General features: G+C 39.6%; 3 protein-coding genes across 4 annotated transcripts in view; 2 read left to right on the top strand and 1 right to left on the bottom strand.

Annotated features, from left to right (window-relative positions):
- The window catches only part of klhl28 (kelch like family member 28), an 8,532-nt gene extending 1,406 nt beyond the window's left edge, over positions 1-7,126 (top strand). The window contains exons 2-6 of the mRNA XM_087779712.1: positions 357-617; positions 681-1,318; positions 2,391-2,834; positions 4,053-4,261; positions 4,331-7,126. Coding sequence (XP_087635838.1) covers positions 357-617; positions 681-1,318; positions 2,391-2,834; positions 4,053-4,261; positions 4,331-4,494 — 1,716 coding nt within the window. The 3' untranslated portion in view covers positions 4,495-7,126. The remainder of the gene's footprint in view (positions 1-356; positions 618-680; positions 1,319-2,390; positions 2,835-4,052; positions 4,262-4,330) is intronic.
- Positions 7,127-7,171: 45 nt separating this feature from the next.
- dorip1 (dopamine receptor interacting protein 1) lies at positions 7,172-11,443 on the bottom strand. Of its 2 annotated transcripts, none has more exons than XM_087779710.1 (5): positions 11,213-11,443; positions 9,267-9,803; positions 9,080-9,169; positions 8,886-9,020; positions 7,172-8,229 (listed from the first exon to the last, which is right to left on the bottom strand). In XM_087779710.1, exons 1-5 carry the CDS (start codon positions 11,299-11,301, stop codon positions 8,046-8,048), a joined length of 1,035 nt encoding a protein of 344 aa, XP_087635836.1. In that variant the 5' UTR covers positions 11,302-11,443; the 3' UTR covers positions 7,172-8,045. The 2 variants fall into 2 exon arrangements, with proteins under 2 accessions (XP_087635836.1, XP_087635837.1); XM_087779711.1 differs by having other exon boundaries at positions 9,267-9,791.
- Positions 11,444-11,675: 232 nt separating this feature from the next.
- mthfd1b (methylenetetrahydrofolate dehydrogenase (NADP+ dependent) 1b) lies at positions 11,676-22,897 on the top strand. The gene is made up of 27 exons (XM_087779949.1): positions 11,676-11,828; positions 13,130-13,214; positions 14,249-14,308; positions 14,610-14,663; positions 14,733-14,869; positions 14,934-15,034; positions 16,038-16,174; positions 16,250-16,361; positions 16,426-16,553; positions 17,194-17,291; positions 17,364-17,537; positions 17,605-17,741; positions 17,812-17,858; positions 17,931-18,038; positions 18,125-18,199; positions 18,718-18,820; positions 18,892-18,968; positions 19,122-19,262; positions 19,341-19,409; positions 20,375-20,486; positions 20,561-20,700; positions 20,876-20,917; positions 21,293-21,393; positions 21,952-22,129; positions 22,192-22,299; positions 22,367-22,519; positions 22,603-22,897. The coding sequence occupies exons 1-27, from the start codon at positions 11,791-11,793 to the stop codon at positions 22,690-22,692; spliced, it is 2,805 nt and encodes a 934-aa protein (XP_087636075.1). The 5' UTR covers positions 11,676-11,790; the 3' UTR covers positions 22,693-22,897.
- The last annotated feature ends 1,023 nt before the right edge of the window (positions 22,898-23,920 follow it).

Raw genomic sequence — 23,920 nt, 5'->3', positions numbered from 1 at the left:
ACTACTTTACTTAATCTGCTAAAATTATACAATATTATTATTATGTAAGGAATTCTGATGTATTTAGAGTTTTTGTGTTTAAAAAATGTTTAAACATTTTTTCATGTCAGTGTTATACTTGACTGATGATGTGGACAATGAAACGTGCTTGATTCTCCTATAAAAATGTTAAAGAACGCAAAAAAGTTTCATATTCTTAATGAAGTATTTTTAAATCATAGAAATAAGTCGAAACCTGTTGTAATAGATTTGATTTGGCTAAAAGATGATTCTATCTTGATGACCACTTTGTACGACTCCTACGTTTCATCATGGATCACAATGTCTCAACCACGGTATTTCTTGCCTCCCCTCAGATGGACGAGCAGGACCAGCCCTATATGTTTGCCAGTCTGACACGGCCACACTCGGAGCAGCTGCTGCAAGGACTACAGCTCTTGCGGCAGGATCACGAACTATGTGACATTGTACTTCGCGTGGGTGATGCCAAGATCCACGCCCACAAAGTAGTACTGGCCAGCATCAGTCCCTACTTCAAGGCCATGTTTACAGGTAACCTGTCGGAAAAGGAGACGGCAGAAGTGGAGTTTCAGTGCATAGATGAGAGCGCTCTGCAGGTAGGACTTAAGCTTCTAGACTTGGAAGTGAACCGTGGTTTTGACGTCGTTTTTCTTCCTCAGGCCATCGTTGAATATGCCTACACGGGAACAGTCTTCATTTCCCAGGAAACTGTGGAGTCTTTGCTACCAGCTGCCAACTTACTCCAGGTCAAACTAGTACTAAAGGAGTGCTGCTCTTTCTTAGAGAGTCAGCTGGACGCCGGCAACTGCATCGGCATCTCCCGCTTCGCGGAGACCTACGGCTGCCACGACCTCTGTTTGGCCGCGACCAAGTTCATCTGTGAGAACTTCGAAGAAGTCTGTCAAACGGAAGAGTTTTTCGAACTCACTAGAGCAGAGTTGGATGAAATCGTTTCCAATGACTGTTTGAAGGTGGTCACAGAAGAGACCGTCTTCTACGCGCTGGAGTCGTGGATTAAGTACGACGTGACCGAGCGGCAGCAGCATCTCGCTCAGCTCCTGCACTGTGTGCGCCTTCCTCTGCTCAGCGTCAAGTTCCTCACCCGCCTTTATGAAGCCAACCACCTCATACGGGACGATCACGCATGCAAGCACCTGCTCAATGAAGCCCTTAAATATCATTTTATGCCCGAGCACCGCCTCTCCTACCAAACCGTGCTCTCCGCTCGACCCAGGTGTGCCCCGAAGGTGCTGTTGGCCGTGGGTGGCAAGGCTGGTCTCTTCGCCACGTTAGAAAGGTAAAACAAAAATAAATGTTGAAATGTTTTTTAAAGTATAAAAACTATTTGTTTTTTAATGTATTTTGATAAAAGTTGGCTTTTATATTTTTATCTTGTCAGTGCTTTGGTTGTTTATATCTGTCAGTCTGGCTCGTGCTTGAAACCAAACGAAAAAACTTTATTGAAAAACCATACAGCGTCAAAGCAGCGATTAAAAATATAATTGCGGTGATAAAACAATTGTTAAATGATTTAGTATTTTGTACCTATTGCTATTATTTTAAAAAAATGCAGGTTTTGTGGGACAGAGACTCCCAACGGTTTGACAACTGTATGATATTAACAAGTCTTTTTTTGTATGATTTGATCAATTCACAAGATGTATTACTCAAGCAGTACATTGATGATGTACACAATATTAATCTTCATCATTATTTATATTATTGTTTATTTTACAATCTTAAAAAAGTGATGAAAGAAAACAACATTTTAAATATAATTTAGAAAAAAATCAGAACAGAATCCACGTCTTATTTATCTTATTAGGTAGATCAATATCTCGTGATTGAATTTGCATTGTCTCTCGCACATACGCAGATCAGATGATCTTCCTCTCTCTTTGCCCTTGATGGATCTACTGACCCATTTAAGAAACATCTTAAGACGTTTTTATTTGTTCAGGCTTTTCCTTGATTTTCTGGAACTCCTGTTGTGTTATCAGTTTTATCTTGACCTTTAAAATATATACTTTATTGAATATTGTTTTGATTGTTTAAGCGCTTTGTGACCCTGGTCTGGAAAAGCGCTCTACAAATAAAACTTACTTACTTAGGTTGTCCAGATCATGACGTTACATTAGAATCTAAATTCTCTAATTCCTATATAAATTTAAAATGTGGCAGGAAATGAATGAATGGTTTGAGATAAATGTATGGATTATGTCACAGAAATGATAATATTAATGGTAAATATTCAGGTGATCAATCTTGAATAATGTCAATATTATGAATGGTTTTTTTTTCTTGCAAAGTAGAATTTGCTTTTACTGTTTTGCAGTATTATTAACAAGTCTTTTTTTGTTTCCTATCAGCATGGAAATGTATTTCCCTCAGACGGATTCATGGATCGGACTGGCCCCTCTCAGCGTGCCCAGGTACGAGTTTGGCGTCGCGGTTCTGGACCACAGGGTGTACGTCGTCGGAGGCATCGCCACGCACATGAGGCAAGGCATCAGCTACAGGAGGCACGAGAGAACAGTCGAGAGTTGGGACCCCGAGAGCAACACGTGGTGCTCGGTGGAGCACATGGCGGAGTGTCGCAGCACACTGGGGGTGGTGGTGCTGGCCGGGGAGCTGTACGCACTGGGAGGATACGACGGACAGTATTATCTCCAGTCGGTGGAGAAGTACGTCCCCAAGTTGAAGGAGTGGCAGCCCGTCGCACCGATGACCAAGTCTCGCAGCTGCTTCGCCACGGCTGTACTGGACGGGATGGTGTATGCCATCGGAGGTTATGGACCAGCACATATGAACAGGTATGGTTTCCTTATGTTCTTAAAGCATCCAAGTCGTCGCCTTTTGTGCTTTTTAGCCGTCTCCGTCTGACCTTCTCGCTCGGTTCAGCGAGTGGTTTTATAGAACTGGCAATCAAGTGAAGGATGTCAAGTAGTGCCGAGAAAAAGGCCAGCCGCCTGTTAATGAGTCGAGTGAAGTCGCGACACAAGTGGAAGTTTGTGCGCCTGTTGCTGTGGATCTCTGGAGAGTAATGTCTGTGTTGCTCGTTTCCTTGACTCCCCAAACCCTTGAGGAGGATTTGTTTGGAAAGATAGGCACCAGAGATTGTCTTCTCTTTTTTTTTTTTCCCTCAACCCCAAGTGAATTATTTCCTCCACCAAGGAAGGTTATGTTTTAGTCAAAAACAATTTCAGCCAGCGTTGATAAAGATCTTAATAATACAATAACGATCAGGTTTCATTATATAAAGTTTAAACTGCTTTTCAGGATTACAAGATAGAAGGTGCCCTTTGAATCTCAGGAGTAATGGTGTGAGAAAATATTGATGTGTTTGAATAATTACATTTTCATCATATCATATTGATATTCAACAGCATTATGTTGATATCTGAAGAAAAAAAAAGTATATATATATTATATTTCAATTAAGGGTCTATAAAAGAAAATTATGGCCATGACTGAGGACGAGAGGATACGGTCGACTCCAGCAGCTTTTAAAGATGATGTTTGGAAATATTTTGCTTTTTAAACGACTGAAGGCAGTTACGACTTCCTCAAGTGTTACTTGGACAATACAACAAATATATTCTTGTTCCTACAGAATCGCAATACATCGTATCGTGATGCGTATCGTAGCGCGAGATTCTTGCCAATGCATCCCCTACTAATGAGGCTATTTAATGTCTTTACTTGGTTTATTATTAGTCGAGAGTACAGTAGAGAAAGGGTGAAACTGGCTGAAAATGATCAAGACTAATATAAAGTATTAAGTATTGATAGTCTGAGAATGAAGAGCATGATTGTTTTAGTTGCTGTCTTTAAATTTAACCGTTTAGGTGTGTTTTTTGTGGTCCTCGTGCCTGACTGGTCGTAGGATCAAAAAGTAAAATGTAGGTTGGTATTCCATTGGCAGGTCTAAAGTCAGTGGAAAGTCAAAATGGCGGCTCAGAGAGGGATCTCAGTAGACATTCCTGTTGCTCGTGTTGCATCTCATGGTTTTGCTTCTCTTTTGGGGACAGCGTGGAAAGATACGACCCGAGCAAGGACGCCTGGGAAATGGTAGCCCCCATGGCCGACAAGAGGATCAACTTCGGGGTGGGCGTCATGCTCGGCTTCATATTCGTGGTAGGAGGGCACAACGGGGTTTCTCACCTGTCCAGCATCGAGAGGTATGACCCTCATCAGAACCAGTGGACCGCCTGCAGACCGATGAACGACCCACGAACCGGTGAGTCTTTTTAGTCACCGCCAGCGGTCCTGATGTGCCCATGTTTGACGTGTACGTCGTCTCCCGCAGGCGTGGGCGCAGCTATAGTGGACAACTACCTCTACGTGGTGGGAGGACACTCCGGGTCGTCCTACCTGAACACGGTGCAGCGCTACGACCCGATCTCGGACAGCTGGTTGGACTCCACCGGCATGATGTACTGCCGCTGTAACTTTGGGCTCACCTCCCTTTGACCCATGGCGCCGCCGGCTTGGGCTCGATAAGAGAACTCTTGACACATTTCTTTTTTAAGTTGTCGTTCCTCGCGCCTCCTTCCCGCTGTTCCAACGAACCGGCTGCGACAACGTTGAAGTGAACGGCGAGCGGACCACCGAGGCTGGACGGGCGGTCCGGGCTGGCTGTCGGGGGGGGTCAGGGGGGTGTGACCACTGAGATGAAGGCGTCGCCCTCTACGTGTGCATGGGGGCGCGCCCGCCACTGCCGGACCGCGCTGAGGATTCCGAGCTATGTTTTAGAAGATGGTGGAAGAGTTTTTTGTCACTTTAATAATCGTCATTAAGTTATGTCCCTGATGCCATTAATTTAAGTTCCACCATTATTGTGCAGTTTTGCTCGTCCATGTGATTGTTTGCCACACGTGTGTGTGTTTCTACTCGAGAGGTACATGCATGTCAAAATCGTTTTTTGTTTTTTTTTCAGTCACAGTTCTGCACCAAAACCAGTGCTTCACAGAAAGATAGAATCTTTATACTTCTCAAAAGGGCTGCCTTTCTCTTCTCTGTAAATAGTCTGAATGAAAAAACATACACGTGTACGACTATATCCTCCGGTGTGTTGCCTGTAACTGTTTAACCGCACCGGTCGTGAATGTGTGTGTGTGTCATTTCCAGGGGCAACGTCGAGCTTGTTTGTCGGACTCATCCAGGATGTTGTAGCTTTTGTCGCCCCCCCGAGGTTGTCTGTTGAAAACGGTTCGCACCCTTTGGTCCACACACGATACCAACTGGTGCTATATTTACAAGTCAGGATTTCAGCTGTTTGTCTGTACCAGCTCACACCAGGTCCAATGTCACCCCCCCCCCCCCCTCTCCCCTCCTATTTTCTATGAACTGGCCACAGAAATGTGTCGTGTTTAGTCTAGCGACAGGCATGTTTTTATCTCGCTACTTTCGACTCGACTAACGGATACAAAAAACAAGACGGATAATTTGACGTGGGATTGTTGGATCTCCCTTTTACTAGGGAGTGAGAGATGTGTCACAATTCAGTCACTTCCTAATGCTGGATGTTGGCGACAGTTGGGAGTCACAGGAATCGAGGAGTTCCTCAGAGCAGAACCCCTGCTCCCGAAAAGTTTGTCGCTTCATTCTGCTTCAGAATGGCGCCAGCTAGAGGACACGGCATGCAGCAGCAATAGACTACAAGATGTTGGTGTGAGTCACTGTTGATGTTTTTTCTTTTTTGTTCCTGGTTCTGGATCTCTACGTTGCACTTACCAAAACCTTTTCTGTCATAGCTGAGAGCATTTAGAAGATGCAATAAGTTCACCCCGTCCATCTCGTTGTGTCGATCACCGACCGGTTCATCGCGTGTTGTCTGCGCTCGACACTTCTTTTCACATGTAGCCGAGAAAGAAAACTATCTGGGATTGAGAGTGTGACACGATATAACTTATTTTTGTGATGCTGTTAACCTGATCCTCAGATTTACAATCCTCAAATGCATAATTTGGTCTTAATCCTAAAAACAAAACACCTTCCTGACTGATTAAAAACAAACTGAAGTGCATAACTTTAACCTAAAACTTTTTACGCAAGAGTTGACCTTAAAAATGTTATTTAATTCTTAGTCTTAAGTTGACCTTATGATAGTTTACCTCCGTTTATACGGAATAAATCTGTCAAAGGCGGAACCTTTGCTGTAACAATGCTGTTACCTTCTGTCCAATAGAGATTTAAAACGATATAGAATGCTGAATAAATATTTATATCTATATTATATATATGCATTGAGAGCTAGTTACAGTAGGCAGCCATCTTGTTTTACATTTTTAACCAAATGCTCATGTGTTGTTCAATATATTTTGTGGAAAGATAATATGCATTTGAGGATTTTGATAATTCTTAATATATTAATAAACCAAATGAGGATCAACATTAGTTCATTAAATCGTTTTCAAATTAATTGAAGGACAAATATATCGAATAGTAGTTTGAGAATTAACACTAACATGAGTGATGCTACATTAGCATACATACGTTGTTGCGGAGGCAGCCATCTTGTTTTACATTTTAGGGGTCATCGTTGAGTGTCCTTAACTTAGGTTTACCTGTTGACCAGCGAGATGTTTTGATTTGTTGTCGATGGATTCCAAATATTTTTGTTTTATTTATTCGTCGTAGGGACGCTAGTCACGCGGGCGTGACGACGCGTCGCTGAAACCGTCTCGGTTTCAAGTTTCAAAAAGAAATCTGCAAACGTGATTCTGCAAAAAGAAAAAAAAAAAGGGACGTTCAACCACGTGTTTGTGTTCGAGGCCTAACCAATGTCTTTGCCACCACTCTCACCAAAGTGCTAGTTCAAAGATGGTGGACCAACTCGGGTCGGCGATGTCTGAAAGAAAATCCTTTAAAAAAAACAACTAAAAACTGTCATTGTTAGCCAAATTCCTGCTTATTTTACATTTCATGTCCGGAGCGTGTGAGTTGTTTTTTGTTTTTTTTGTTTTTTACATTAATACTGGAAGACAACTGTAAGTGTAGAAACCGTAGCCTTTCACATCCGACCATGTTTTAATTGAAGACATTTTAGTCCGTTCGTGTGGTGCAGTCGTACCAATTGAAATAAATGCCTGCCTTAAAGGTTCCTGTGGTTCTGTCGTCACTCGCCGAAGACAATCACGACACCAGATTCAAAAACCCTTTTTTTTATTGAAATCAAATTAAAAAACCCCCCGAAATAAGACATTTACCATCGTTGACATGGAAACATAAGCGACAGGAATGCGATTGTGAGAAAATTCAGAAGTGGCCAAAGGTGTTTACAAGCTGGCAGTGATTTAACTAGTTATTTTAAATTATGTAAACCATCGTCAATTAGTTTGAATCAATTGATATTTACAAACATTTGGAAAGTTGATTATCTATAAACAATATACAATTTTCGTTATTGATCTTCAAATGAAGATTTCTTGATATTGTGACTCTTATTTTGAAATGGCATGTTTTCAAATTTGTCTCAGGAATATAATAATAATAATGAATATCTTAATTATTAAAGGATGAAAAAAAATATTCTTAATCATTTTTTATACTGTATTTATTTAATAAAAAAAATATTTAAATGTTTACATTGAACATTAAGTTTTAAATTAAAGAGGCTGGAACCAAAATAAAACATTTAAAATGATAAGGTTTGGACAACATATTCAACAAAAACACTTTAAATTAACATTGAAATGTATTTCAACTGATTAAACGTTGGCTAAAGCAGGCATACTGTCGAAGAATTTGACTCGTTTGAAACATTTTTAATGTTCATCTGTAGGAAACTCAGTAAAAAATATTTTTTAACAGAATTAAAGCAGAGTCGCTCTTCAGAAAAAGGAGCTGTTGTAACATATTAAACACACACTCGTCATAACTATTATTGTCTATATTTCACTTGGATACCAAGCGTGGCCCCCAAAATAAGCCGCCATCATTAAGCAGGAATTGATGATAGAAAAAAGCACCAGGAAGTAAGACAAAGTGATTTACTCGAGCGGAGGTAGATCCTCGACGGGTCACTTGTCGGATGTTCGGACGTAGACCAGGGAGGAGAGCAACAGGAGCTCGGGCGGTTTGTGCAGCAGGATGAGGTTGTCGCTCCTCATGCCGTCGTAGTGCATCCAGCAGCCATCGATCTGGAAGGCTGCAGAGTAGTGATGCTCCTGTCTGTTGAAGAGTGTAGCGCCCTCTAGCGTGTACCTGGGACGACAACAACTCGTTAAAACGAGTGGCTAGATAAATATTGCGAATTTTAAAAACATTTTTTCCCTAAGATTTACTTTAATCTTTATGCTGAAATATAATAAAAGGACTAATACTAACATTTCTTTATATTAATTAATTCATTAAATTAAATAATATTTTCGTCATATTATCAGAATCAGAAAACATTGCCACAGGAATTTGTTGTGGTGGCAATACATGAGTATAAAAATGAAATAATGTGAATGAAATAAAGAGATTAATTAAGTAAAATACAATAAAATAAAAATAAAAGACAACCATAAAAATGCTAACAAATAAAGTATAATTAATAAAAAATGGAATAAAATACATTACATTGAATTATACAATATGAATGATCCTAAATATTGTTAAATAATAAATATTCCAACACTACGATAATGCTCCATGTTCCAAAAAAATAAATATTGACCTTCTGGAACTCCTGTTGTGTTATCAGTTTTATCTTGCCCTTTAAAGTATTATACTTTATTGAGTGTTGTTTTGATTGTTTAAGCGCTTTGTGACCATGGTCTGGAAAAGCGCTATACAAATAAAAATGACTTACTTACTAAAAAAAATGGTGAATACGGTAAATTTGAGGAGATTTCTGATGGTTTGACAAACCTTACCTGTGCTCGGAGAGAGCCAGGTGGTAGGGGACGTACGAGAGCTCCTCGGACTTCCACTGCTGCATGTTCAGTATGACAAAAGGTGGCGGTCCGTGGCTGAAGACCCGCTGGGAAAACTCCCTCAGTCCATCGCAGCTGATAGAAAACGTTGTTAGAACACATTTAAAAGTCCTCTTGTGTGGATGGATGGTTACCCTAATTCAGAGCAGAGCAGGATCTTTGGGCAGAAGAACTCGTCGACGGCGGACTGTATGGGGTCTCGGCGTGGAAGTTCATGAGGAGGACTGCAAAAGGAGAGCTGGGTTCAGATCATCCCATAATAAAATAGCTTTTAAAATAATTCCCAAAACCTGTCATGGCTCAACAACGACGGCTATTCACCTGATCTTTATTGTAGTTCTGAGGAACTCCTGGTAGCGTGCCGGGCAGTTCCAGTTGGTGCACAGACTCTCCTGCAACGTGGACATGAGGTCCTCGAGGTTCTTTGTGAAGTTCTCGTGCTCATTCCCGAACAAGTCAATCTCCAGAGCCGCCTGGTGGATGGCGGAGCGGTACTGCTGCTTGGACATCCGGTCCCAGATCCACAGCATTTTCACCGTGGTGTAGTCGCAGCAGTCCATCAGGTGCAGGAAATGCTCCACGAATCGCTTCCCCAGGAAGGCGGCCAGTTCCCGGGAGAAGCCCTGGTTGTCCCGCAGGATCACGTAGAGGATCATGAGGAAGCCGTCGATGGTGCAGGTGTTCTTAAGGCTGATCTTGACGTACAGAGGGATGCAGGATAAAGCTTTCCGTCCAGCCTTGATGAGGAAGACGCCGCCCCATGGAAGCACCGGCCTCCAGAAGGACCGATCCTCTTCCTCATTGTTGTTAATGGAAGCTCGGATTTCTTCGAAGAGAGTCTTCGACCTGAAGAAACAACTGAACAAGACGAGTATTGAGTTAAACTATATTAACTTTTCTTAAACCGACAAATAGTGGATTATATAAGTTTATCTTCATTGTACATTTTTACCATCCATCAAAAGCTTTGATTCCCTTGAAAAAAAAGTCTAACAATTTTACATTTTACTTTAGTAAAGTTGAAAACGCAGATTCAATCTTTGCACATTAATAACTACTATAATGTGTTGAATTACAAATCCTACCTCTTTCTAATTATAGCCATGTACATATTGACTACAAGTGCGTTTGAACTCAAATATTCTGTCATATTTTCCTGATAAATTTCTCGCATCTCTATGAAGAAGACAAGTAACGTGGCGTTTAAGGGACTGTCCTCTAATAGGTGAAAAGTGAAAAAAGGCTTGACTTCTTTTGACATGTGTCTATACAACTCCTTAACTACAGCTTTGTTTGCTACCAAATGAATATTGTTGATGGATTACCTCAATATCATCTTACTACACTTTTACATCACCGTTATTTTTGTAATTACTCCTTAACTACAACTACATGATGGGCACCACATTTATGTCACTTATTGTGGACCTCCATATCGTGTTACTACACTTATTACTCTTTTATACAATTCCCTTTGAAATCATGACAATCAATATTTTCTATGCAATATTCCATATACATTGTGTAATAACTCCTTAATTACAACTCTGATGGGCACCACATGCATGTCACTTATAAAGGACCTCCGTATCATGTTACTACTCTCAAAATTACTTTCCAAAATACACTTAAATGTGAACCATTGAGTCACATCATAGGAAGGTTACTAATTAGTGAAATAAATATGTTTGAAAGATATTAGTCTAGTTTAGAACCCATCAATATTTTCTATATGACATGTTTGTGATTGTAAGTAATTTGTAGACGGTCCCTTATTTGATGTGGCCGTGGAGGCTCTTTGACAGTATTTTGGCTGCTAAGGTGGGATTGAGATGTTTCTTATTCTAAAATAAGGGTGTACTCCAAAGCTAGTGTAACAGTGATTAGACTACATTAGGATTTTTTTCTTTAATTATTCCTATAAAAACATATTAAAGCGCAAAAATCGTATCTGTCAATATCAAGCCAACTTTTTTTTGACATTTTCAAGAACTCAATGACCCAAGTGCGTTTGCTACACTCAAGACAACGGTCTGCACCAGTTCACCGCTTTTGCTCGAGCTTTGACAGGTACTGACCACTGCACACACACCCTTCAAGTTCAACTTGGAGAGAAAGTGTTGGAAGTTTCAACGTCAGAATGATGATGTCACTTGCATCATAACAAAAGTGATCCACCCGTGCTAAACACTTACAACTTGCAGAAGAAACACGTGTGAATAGTCTCGAGTCATATGCATGAGTTTAGATCACAAACCAGCAGATACCTTTCGAAGACCAGACTGTTTCCTTCAGTGTTTGCGATCAGCGTTTGCAGATCTTCGCTGTCGCTCAAAACATGGAATCCACTCTCCATTGTCGCCGGTGTGTCGTCATCTCTGACCGAGCTCGTTTTGATTTAATCCTCTAGTCCTTCGCTAAAAATGCATAACCTGGGCTCGAGATTTTCAAGCTAAACCCACTACTTGGCCCATGTAAACACCGTCTTTCAAAACATCCTGTGCCCACTGCTGCCATCTGCTGAGCTAAAGCTAGCCCCGCCCCCACTTCGACAAACCCGTCGCTCCTATTGGTCGAAATCTCCCCTGTCACTTTTTTTCCAAGCACGTGATTGGCTATCAGTGGAGTGACACACCCACCCAGTGGCGCTAAGTTTTGACGTACACCGGTATTCTTCAAAGTTAACACGCTTAAATTTGTGCGTTGGCTTGTCGAGTGTGTATTGCGCTTGCGCCTTCCGCGAGGTCTGCGAGGTTGAGGCTGGATTTCAGTTTTGGGGAAGTGGCCACTCGTCGCTCTCCTTCAGAGACACCAGCAGAAATACTCGGACTGTCCAGGCGTGAAGATGTCAGCACAAACCATCAGTGGCAAAGAGGTTTCAGCGTAAGTGTTTGCTTTTATTTGTTGTTGTTGTTTTTTAATAAACCATATGCAACTTTCTATAGCTGCGCAGCCAAACATGTGGTTGCTAATCCAACTGCTAACTAAACCTTTTTTTTTTTTAAATTGTGATTATATATATATTTATTCTCTCATTTTTCTGATGATATTTTTTGTTAAAAGTGTAGCGAAAGTGGCGCACGCTGCACAATGTAGTTGCATTAATGTGCTGGCCAGACCACGTGAATAAAATGTTACGCATATTATAATATTTAAACACGTATAAAATAACGATCAAATTAATAATTTGCATTAAAAAAACTATTTTAATTGCTAGAATTTGTCAATATTTTTTATGTAAACTGCTCTTATAGACCCACTCTGACCTTTGCCCCTTCCCTCTGTCCATTGACCCCAGACTGTTACGTAATCATTCTTTATTTTTCTATTGACTATTTACTACTATTTAGTAAGTATTGAAGTTGTTGCACGATTGGGATTCAATAAAGTCTTCCGGAAATCTGGACTCATGTGCTGGTCACAAGACTGGACAGCACTTAGTTGGTTAACTTCCCCAACGTGTTCTCAATAACTTAAACTAGGTCAGGCTGCAGACCTCTGTGAGGTCAAACGTGTGAGATGAGGAAACACTTTCATTAATATTATTGTGTAGGACAAACACTCGTGGATTTGTCACTCTTTTGTCGAGGTTTATTTCTTATTTTTTATATTTTCTTTTCTGACTTTACCTGTATTTGTGATATGGCTGCTGGGATTTCCCAAGACTGACGATGTAATTTAGCTATATAAGTCATACCTAAGTAGGGGTGCAGTTTCACCGCTATATACAAACGCCTAAAATACATGAAATAAAAATAAATATTTAGTCTTGATCATCAATTTATATCAGTAAGTGTTTGACTTCCTGAGCAGTTAATCAATCATTTCTTTGTCTGCTCCAGAGATCTTTGTCACACGGCTTTGTTAAGTACAGAGAAAAGCTGCTGCTGAGTATTTGATTATACTGTACTACAAACTCAATCAATTATTCTGATGTGGGATTAAGAAAAGTACTCGACTCCAGTTGGTGTTTTCACAATAGTAGTTGTATAATCATTCTTATCTTCTGACTTGTTTATGTCATCTTAGAATACTCTACACATACAAATAAAGTAGGGCTATATAAAGTAAATTATAAGAAATAAAAGAAGATCAAATTCAGGAAGACGGAATGACTGACTTTCATTTTTTTATGAAGCTATTCTGAGGTAAATAAACCAATGAATGTTGTGTTTTATTCTCAGTCAGGTGAGGGAGCGACTGAAGAAAGATGTCGAGCAGATGAAGCTTCAGGATCCGAACTTTAGACCTGGCCTGGTGGTTTTACAAGTGAGTGCAATAGATGTTATATTGTATATTATATTTGCTTTTTGAAATTCCACGAGGTGTGGTTTATAGCAGACACTTTTTAAATACCATGGTTAAACACAACTTTATTAAATAATAAGTGCTGATGGCAGCATTTCCTCCTTTATAAATGCACAGGTAAACAACTATAATACATTCACACAGTGTTGCCATCAACTATAATCACAAACCTAAACATTTGTTTTATGAATGTGCAAATAATTTACAAACCCTAAAACTATTATGCACTTAAACACTGATGATGAGCAGCCTTTAAGTATAACGACAAACCTAAACATTTGTTTTATAAACGTGTGAATAAAAAAAGGAACCTTTAACTAATATTCATTCAAACAGTGCCGATGAGCAGCTTTAAAGAATAAAATAACGCATGTTTTAATTTTTTCTTTGGCTTCCAAATATTTCTTTTACTCTTTGCTGCAGTTTCTCTTGCTTTTGGTCTGTGTTATCTGACTGATACTGTAAAGAAAAAAGGAAAAAATGAAGTTTTATTTCAAACAAGATGAGCTCAGAAAGCATCTCCTAGTGTCTCATTACATAATTGTATCGTCACATTAAGTTAACATAATGTAAAGTATTATAAATGGACATGTGTAGTGCGTGTAGCTGTACTTAAGTCTTTAAATAATTGTTTGTTTGTTGGTTTAACGTGACATAAGTTATAGTAAACTTTGATCACTCGGGTCTTTCAAGTGTTCATTGGTTCAAAGTGTTTCCTTCTTCAGTTTCCAAACTTCAGGGACACATTTGCAGGTTTTTGAGGGTTAAAAATTACTCCTTATTCGTCCTCCTTAAATAGAAAGTACTTCCAAATGTGACAGGTTTATCAATAAGACGATGTGTCTTGTTTTCCCCTAAAAAATAATTGAATTTGTACCAAAGTATCAGTTCTTGTGAAAAAACTAAAACAAAGTTTCATCCACAATTTTGATGAAAATTGTAGACAGATTTTTTTCTTCTTATTCTATTTATTTTGTTCAACTTTTCCTCCACAGGTCGGGGACAGGGATGATTCCAATCTCTACATCAGCATGAAGATCAAGGCTGCTGCTGAGGTACAATCCAGTCAAACGTTGTACTTACTCATTACATCGTCGAGACGCTTGTTTCAGTCAAGTTTACACAAAGATAAACCTGTAAACCAGTTAAACACAAACTCTTATTATTTATTCTTAAGGTTTATATCTGAAGGTCACTCTGTGAATTTAATGTGGGGTGCAAATAAGACTGTGGATTTCTGGTCATAATAATCAATCCTCCTATAATACTCTGAAATAATGTAAAATATGTAGACAAAACACTTTGATAAGAAATCCTACCAAACTCGAACAACTATCTTCTACTTTCTTCTCCTAGATCGGCATCAAAGCGACTCACATGAGACTTCCCAAAACTGCCACGGAGGAGGAGGTGAGGTGCAGAGTCTGGGTGTTCTTAGCTGGATGGAAGTTTAAGTGATTTTTTTTTTTTGCTCTGCAGGTGCTTCACAGCATCACCGAGGTGAACGAGAACTCGTCCATCCACGGCCTCATTGTCCAGCTGCCCCTCGACTCCGTCCACAAGATGGACACGGAGAAGGTCACCAACGCTGTGGCGCCGGAGAAGGACGTTGACGGGTGAGTTTTATCATCCGTGGCCCCGAAAATGTCTAGAAACGAATGGCGTATTTGTTTTCTTTAGACTCACCAGCATCAATGCAGGGAAACTGGCCCGGGGGGATCTCGGCGACTGCTTCATTCCGTGCACTCCCAACGGCTGCATGGAGCTGATCCGACAAACTGGTGATTAATTTTAATTTGATCTGACGTGTACGGTGTAAAACTCAACTTCCTGTTGCCTCACCCTCCTTTACGAGCGTCTCTATTTTTTGACAGTAGCAGTATTTTGTTTTGTATTACTTTGCACACACAACTCCAAGCCCCATAATGCACTACTGCAGATTGCTTAAAACTTAATTTTGAAAGTAATGTTGTACCATTTTGCTACTGCATATGTGTAGTTTTTCAACATTAATGTTGTTTTTGACTACGTAATAACAGTTTAAATGATGATTTCTCAAGGTTATAACATGACAAATCAAAATGATATTTTATTATTCACTTGTTGTTGAGTCAGTGTCCACGTATCTTTAGCAGTTGTGGTAGGAGTTAAAACATTCCTGAACCGAAACTTATTTTTTTAATGATGGTTTTGAGTGAGCATCATGCTAAAAATATGTGAAAGAAAACCTCCTACTTATCATTTTCACAAAAACAATCTAACTTTCTGACTCTCTTAAAGTAACAAACACTCTAAAGCCTCTAAAACCTAATCAGACCAAAGGCCAGAATTTTTGAGCACCTGTTTTTGAAATCTCTGTATGAGGTATATCAACTTCTACAAATATTTCTACACAGTACAACAGTAGTCAAGGGTTGTAACCGTTGTGCACTGTATAACCACTAGAGGGTTTTGTCTCCATTTAAATGACTCCTAATCCTATTACACCAAAGCCCTTCCAGTAGTTATCAGACACAAGTTATTTATTCCTTTAAACCCACTTCAAATATGTATTCAATTATAGCCAACACAAAAGATCACATTAATAGTATTTTTACGACTATAAGGCGCATTTAAAAATCACCAAATTTTCTTTTGACTTACTAACCTTGAAGCGATTATGTGGTACACTTTGTTAAAAATCCGTTAAAGATGGATGAAAGTGTTTACTGAATGTATTCATGAGTCTGTGTCACTTATAACTCACAACGATGATTACAATGACGGGAGTTTTTTTCTCCGCAGGTGTTTCTGTGGCGGGAAAGAAAGCCGTCGTGATTGGCCGCAGCAAGATTGTGGGCGCACCCATGCACGACCTCCTCCTGTGGAATCACGCCACCGTCACCACCTGCCACTCCAGAACTGCTGACCTACCCGGAGAGGTGACACTCCTCTGACTTTTATTTCTTTTTACTTTGATAAATAAAGGGATATATTTTCCTTGATTTGGTTCACAGGTGAGCAAAGCCGACATCTTGGTGGTCGGCATCGGGAAAGCCGAGATGGTGAAGGGCGATTGGATCAAGAAGGGCGCCGTGGTCATCGACTGCGGCATCAATCATGTTCCAGGTTTGGGTCCGCTGGAGGGTCTCGCTTCCACTCGTGTCCTTCATATTGGTGTCTCTGCTCACAGATGAGACCAAGGCGAGTGGGAAGAGAGTGGTGGGTGACGTCCACTACGCCTCTGCTAAAGAGCAGGCGGGCTTCATCACTCCGGTGCCCGGCGGTGTGGGACCCATGACGGTCGCTATGCTAATGGCTGTGAGTTCAAATCTGTTTGTTGATGTTGCAATTCCATGTAGGAGTGTGAGATACCTCGATGCACTGATATATTATGCACGCGATTATTTGTATATTTTTTGTATTGATAATTCAGTATCACAGTACGTTTTTAATTTAATAAAAAAATATGTCTATATATATAAATATATTGCTTGTAAGTCATGTTTTATTTTTATCATGGTTATTTTATGGTTTATATTTCACTTAAGTGTGTCAATAAACTGTATACATTTTTTGGTTTACAATTAACATGCACATATTTTTAGCATTTGTTCTTTTTAGTGTAGCAATTAAACTTTTTGCCTCTAGATGGCCAAAAGTTATGTCCTCCAGAGCTAAAGGAACAATGAGATCCTGGCAATGACTGAGGATGAGAGGATACAGTTGATTTCAGCAGTTTTTAAAGCCGATGTCTGGACATATTTTGGTTTCAAAACTAATGAAAGCAGTCAAGAGTCATGTGGTCTGTAAATTCTGCAACCCCCGAGTCAAGTACTCGGAAAACTACGAACTACGGATATAGTTTTGTATCAAGATACGTACCGTATCGCCAGATTCTTGACAATACATACGGATGACATTGTGAACTTTTTTTTTTTTTGTGAAAAATGATTTCCAGAACACGGTTCTGAGTGCAAAGCGGTTCCTAGAGAGTCATCAGCCTGGAAAGTGGAACATCTCCTACACAAACCTCAACCTGGTGAGGCCGGTGCCAAGGTGCGTCACCATAGCAACCGATTCAGCTTCATTCCTTTGCTAACCTTTTAGTTGTTTTTTCTCGTAACGTAGCGACATCGTGATTTCCCGCTCGTGCATACCCAAACCCATCGACGTGCTGGCCCGGGAGGTGGGCCTGCTGTCCGACGAGGTGGAGCTCTACGGAAGAACCAAGGCCAAAGTGCAGCTGAGCATCATCAAACGTCTGCAGGCTCAGCCCGATGGAAAATACGTCGTGGTCACCGGGTATGTGGTCAGAAGTGTTTACCAACCAAAAAGCCCCTTTTGATTTAAAACGCTGAACGTCTTCCAGCATCACTCCTACTCCTCTGGGGGAGGGGAAGAGCACCACCACTATCGGTCTTGTCCAGGCTCTCGGCGCTCACATGAAACTCAACGTCTTCGCTAACGTGCGTCAGCCTTCGCAAGGACCGACCTTCGGAATTAAAGGTGTTTGTCTTCATTCTTGTTCATCTTCTTCTTTGGTGTTTGAAGCTGAACTTCCATGTGTTGTCTTCAGGTGGCGCTGCAGGAGGTGGATACTCTCAGGTCATCCCTATGGAGGAGGTAGAAGAAGAGAGTTCAGATCACAAGCGGCAGAATTATTTTATGTTTTGTTTTTTTTGTTTTTCTTACCAGTTTAATCTCCACCTGACTGGTGACATTCACGCCATCACAGCGTCCAACAACTTAGTCGCCGCCGCCATCGATGCTCGCATGTTCCACGAGGCCACACAGACTGACAAGGTGGCGATGTTGCTCCCTCACTCACTTTGGGGGGGAAAAAAAGCAGTTTTATGTTATTAATTTTCTATTATTATTATTATTTAAAGGCGCTTTATAACCGTTTGGTGCCCCTTAGTGGTGGACAGAGGAAGTTCTCTCCTGTCCAGATCAACAGACTGAAGGTAAGGAAACGTCTCAAACTGAACAAGATGATTTTGGACCTTTAACATTGTTTTTAAACAATTTCATTTGGCTAACATACAAGCTAATAACTATCATAACTGACCATAACAATTTAATTTTGCTAACGTACAAGCTAATAACTATCATAACTGACCAATCAGTTGATTACTGCTTATAAAAATAAATGTTTACCAAAAAATCTTTCACAAATTAATATTATGTGGAAAAAAAACTAAAAGAATTTGAAACTATTGACACATTTAAAATAAAGAAGAAAAAAAGCCAAGTCAAACAGACAAAAAAAAAGTTGAAAATAGAATTAGATAAAGATGGTATTAAAAGTTAATAAACGTCAATGATTTAAATTACTTTTTGAACTATTACAATTAAATAATTGACGTTTATATTTATATATATTTTCCTTGGTTTTGTTTGCACATATTTTTGTTTTGATTAAAAAAAAAAATGTATTTTTCATGTCTTAAGCACTCTTATTTTGAAAAACCCATTGTTCCAGAAACTGGGCATTGACAAAACTGACCCGTCCACGCTGACGGAGGAAGAGGTCTCACGCTTCGCTCGTCTGGACATTGACCCGAGCGCTGTCACCTGGCAGAGAGGTGAGAAATGATCCCTTTTTTTCCCCTGTGTTCCCATCAAGCCGGGGTGATGACTCTTGAAATATTTTCAGTGCTGGACACCAACGATCGTTTCCTGAGGAAGATCACAATCGGACAAGCTCCCACCGAGAAGGGCCACACCAGAGAGGTGATGTATTCTTGTCCTTCACTTGTGAATATAAATCTCGCTTTTCAGCAGGTTTTAAAATAATCGTTCCGTAGAAATAGTTGACAGATTGTCAGGAAGTTGGATCCAAAAATAATAAATCGATCTTTAACATGGATTTCTCTTCGTCTGCAGTGCCAGTTCGACATCACGGTGGCCAGTGAGATCATGGCCGTCCTGGCTCTGACCAGCAGCCTGGAGGACATGCGCCTGCGTCTGGCCAAGATGGTCGTGGCCACCAGTCGAGGTGGGGTCCCCATCACCACCGAGGACCTGGTCAGTGGACCCCGTCTGTAGCAGTAGCAGTTAACAGACTCTTGCGTTACAACGCCACCTTCTGTCTCGTCCTGTCAGGGCGTCTGTGGAGCTCTGGCCGTCCTCATGAAGGACGCCATCAAACCCAACTTGATGCAGACGCTGGAGGTGAGTGGACCAATCAGAAATGACTTTAGGAATCATGACGCATTAACACATTGGTGTGACAACTTATTTAATCTTTTCTTTATTTGAGATAACAGAGAGATGGCTCAAACCCTTGCAGGAGCCAAGGTCTTAAACAGATATATTTAATTAGATTTATTTTGGTCGTTTTTATTAACCTCACCACCTACAAACACAGTCCAAAATGCAGGATTTATTTTTAAAATTAAATGTAAAGTGAAGGAATTTATTCACTGAATTTTAATTGCTATCGTACCTGATGACTTAAATTAGATTGAATGTACTGTCTTTTTTATCACTTATTTTGAAATTTAAATTCTGTAAATCTCTTATACAATAACACATCTATAATGTCTTATATATAAAGTACATTTAAACATTAAACCAGGTGCATGACATGCGTCTCACTCACTGTATTCATTTGACCCTCATAAGGTGACAGTTAAACTATAAAAATGATAACTAAAAAATGCTTCTGACGGCTAATAATTTTATTATTCAAGTCATTATTATTAAATTAAAGGTCTTATTTATTTTATTAGTCTTTTTTGGGGGGGATCCTATGTTAATGTAGTGTTTTTAATATATTTCTATATGAAATGTATTTCAATTATAACACAATAAAAGTAACAACTTTGGCAACTTTTTTATTTTCAGCTATTTTCTTCTACTATATTATTCTATTTTCTTACATAAACCTTGATTTCTTATTTTTATTCTAATAATAAAATGTAAATTAAAATGTTTTTCTTTAAATAAAATTAGTGCAAACTTGAATTAAAACTTCAAATAACAGCTCAAGCTTATATATAATATCCTTTTTTATTTAAGGTTTTCTTTTCATATTGACAACAGTCACCATATATAAAGTGGCCCCTAAGTAACTGTAATCACCCACCTCTGCTCTATAAGGATTAAAAAAACACACTTTTGTTTTGGGACAACAGGGAACTCCCGTGTTCGTCCATGCTGGCCCATTCGCCAACATCGCCCACGGCAACTCCTCCATCCTGGCTGACAAAATGGCCCTTAAGCTGGTGGGACCCGAGGGCTTTGTCGGTAAGAAGGCGGCGATGAGTTTGTATCAACTTGAGCGAGTGATGCTCATCTTTTTCAATTTTGTCTCAAAACAGTGACCGAGGCTGGATTTGGCGCCGACATCGGCATGGAGAAGTTCTTCAACATCAAGTGTCGGTATTCAGGGCTGCGGCCTCATGTGGTGGTGCTGGTGGCGACCGTCCGAGCGCTGAAGATGCACGGAGGAGGACCTACGGTGAGTCTTTCTTCTTCTTCTCACTGCTTTTATATCATCCGACCACATGGAGGCGCCAAAGCGAAGTCGTGGCTGAACATGAGAATTGAAAGTCTTAATATTGGTTCTTTCTTCTGTTAAATGCTCCAAAATAATCACTTTTCCAGATATGTAAATGTATTTGTCTTGTGTTCAGGTCACAGCTGGGATGCCTTTACCAAAGGAGTATGTTGAAGAGGTAACGCACATCTTAAATTGAAGTACACACATAAAGAAGAAGTCCTCAATAACTGCAGTTCTTACATTTTTTTTTCACTGTAGACCTGTTTTATTTCGGTGTTTTTCCCCGGAGAAGCTTGTAAGATAACAACAAAACAGGCGTCATGATGTCTTGTGTTGCTTTGTTGAAATTAGGTGTTTTTTTTAAGTTATTACACATTTAAACAAATCAATTTAGCTGATTTTATTTATTTATTTTTTCCTGTGCGACCCATTTTTAAATGCCTCAAGGACCAGTAGTTGATTAGAAACCACAGCTTTACACAAAACTTGCTTGTTTATTTGACAACAGTGTGATGATAGTTGGTGTTAATATGTTTGCTGATGTCGGCAGAACCTGGAGCTGCTGGAGAACGGCTGCAGCAACATGAAGAAGCAGATTGAAAATGCGAAGCACTTTGGGGTTCCCGTGGTCGTCGCTGTCAACGCTTTCAAGTAGGTTTTCAATTGGTAATGTCGATGGTTCAAGTCGATAACCTGATGATGCGTACATGGAGCAACTCCAAAGGTTCAAGGAAAAAAAATGGTAGAAATATTTTCACATTTTTGTAGATAAGTATCTCATTAAACTTAAAGCTGTTCTTTGAACAGTATGTTTATAAAAATGTTATAATAGCAGCAATTTTTTAAATGACAAATCAGGACATTTTTTTCTTACGATAGACTAAATAAATAAAATAATTAAAAATCTGATTTAAATGATTTTAATTTTAAATTGAACATGACTGGAGTAAGGGCCAAACCAATGGGATGATGTAGAGATGAATAAAGGATATTAACAATGAATCGTGTAGAAAGAAACAAAACGTATTTGAAAAAAAAAAAGATGTTATTTAAAAATACAGCTCATTATTTTTTGGAATAATCAACACTTTTTTACTAGTCACATTTTGTGGCAAAAGATAACATTTGTTTAAATGTTATAAAGAGAAAAATAATATATATTAACTGATTAAAATATTGTCTTTATCTAATCAAACTGTTGTGATGCAGGACCGACACCAAGGCCGAGCTGGATCTGGTCTGCAGTGTAGCCAAGACTGCCGGAGCCTTTGATGCAGTGCATTGCACACACTGGGCAGATGGGGGCGCTGGAGCTGTCGCTCTGGGCCAGGCTGTGCAGAAAGCCTCTGAAATTCAGAGCAACTTCAAATTCCTCTATGATCTGGACGTAAGTGACGAGGCGCCGTACGACCTGATGTGATGCTTTAATCCTCTCCTTCCTGTCGTCAGCTCCCCATCGCCGATAAGATCCGAATAATCGCCCAGAAAATCTACGGCGCCGACGACATCGAGCTCCTCCCAGAGGCTCAACGTAAAGTGGAGCTCTACACCAAACAGGTCTGTTGTGACTCCGTGACTTTGGTTTCTGGATGTTAAAACCAACACGTCTGGATTGTCCCTTCAGGGTTTCGGGAATCTACCGATGTGCATGGCCAAGACTCACCTGTCGCTGTCTCACGAGGCAGACAAGAAGGGCGTTCCTACTGGCTTCATCGTGCCCATCAGAGACATCCGGGCCAGCGTCGGCGCCGGCTTCCTCTTCCCCCTTGTTGGCACGGTGAGTTCCACTATCTATAGTTACAGATGAACGATCGCTCAGATTTTTAATTCACATCTTGTCACTCTCCGTTTCTGTTCCAGATGCCCACCATCCCGGGTCTGCCCACCAGACCCTGTTTCTACGACATCGACCTGGATCCTGAGACGGAAGAAGTCAACGGGCTCTTCTAATCTCAGCACTGAACCACTGACCCCCACCCAAAAAAAAATCCAACATGGCCACGACTCTTATTCTGGTGTTAAACTGTGAAACTACGTTTACTGAATGTCTGTCTGTCTGGCACAAATTGCTGTAAATACTTACATTCCAACAACTCCAGTAAGGATGAAAATTTTCATTTGAAGAAAGACTCAATAAAAGAAACACGATCCCCGACTTTCTACTTGTTTTTTAAAAGGATTTAGGCTTTTACCAAAGCGATCTTTATTTTTGAGGTTCTGTACTAATATTACTAATACTATATTTTTATTTAATTGTATCCTATTTGACACACTGGCCAAACAATTTTTGTTTACGTTTGTCAGTTTTACATGTTACAGGAGCAGCTCGGATAATTTTGCTCACTTTTGTTTGAAGGGTTTATAGATATTCAATTCAAAGGTAATTAGAATAACTATGCTCACACTAACTAGGCTACTTTGCCCTACATTATAAATTTAAGAACTTGGCTAAATAAACGGTTAAGAAAATGAAACCACTAAAGGGAGCAGTAGTATGTTAAAAAAATATATAGAGAAATTTTAACAATTAAAATAAATTCTTGAAACTTGGCCATGAGCATCAGAAAAATGTTTTTATTTTACTGAAAAGTACGCATTTAAAAAAAACAAAGTATAAACATTTTTAATTTACATTATTTTAGATGACAAAATTAACTGCTGTGAATCTTTATTTTCGTTTTTATATTTATTTTTTCGTGTTATTTATGTAAACGCATCTGCAATGGTGCAATGTAACACTGACCTCTAGTGGTAGACACATAGCAGTTCAATAACAATATTATTTCTCGCTAACGTGCATGAATATCTTGCTTTTCATCCACAATAATAACCTTCTATTTTGTCTTTATCTCAAAGTGGCGATTTTGCTTCAGTTTTCTATATAGTTTCTAGATATTTTTTCTATGTTAAAAAGAATCGGGAGTTTGAGTCGAACACAGCTGCAGCTCAAGTCCCAACAAGGTAACTTGTTATTCATATATATGTATATTTTGACATGTTTTTGTCGGATACAGTAGTGTTTTAAATGTTTTTTAAAGAATCAAAAAACGACCTTTGTCGTTTATTTACGCGTTTGTTAATAGTTTATACTTATTAATAAGTTGTTTTCATTGAGTAAGATGATAATTGGAGGTAGTTTAGCCTAGGCTAACTGCTAGAAGCTAACCGGAAGCTAACA

Source organism: Callionymus lyra, chromosome 18 (assembly GCF_982586985.1).
Source record: "Callionymus lyra chromosome 18, fCalLyr1.hap1.1, whole genome shotgun sequence".
NCBI lineage: Eukaryota > Metazoa > Chordata > Actinopteri > Syngnathiformes > Callionymidae > Callionymus > Callionymus lyra.
The sequence above is the reverse complement of the archived record's forward strand: the minus strand, read 5'-3'. Positions and strand labels throughout refer to the sequence as shown.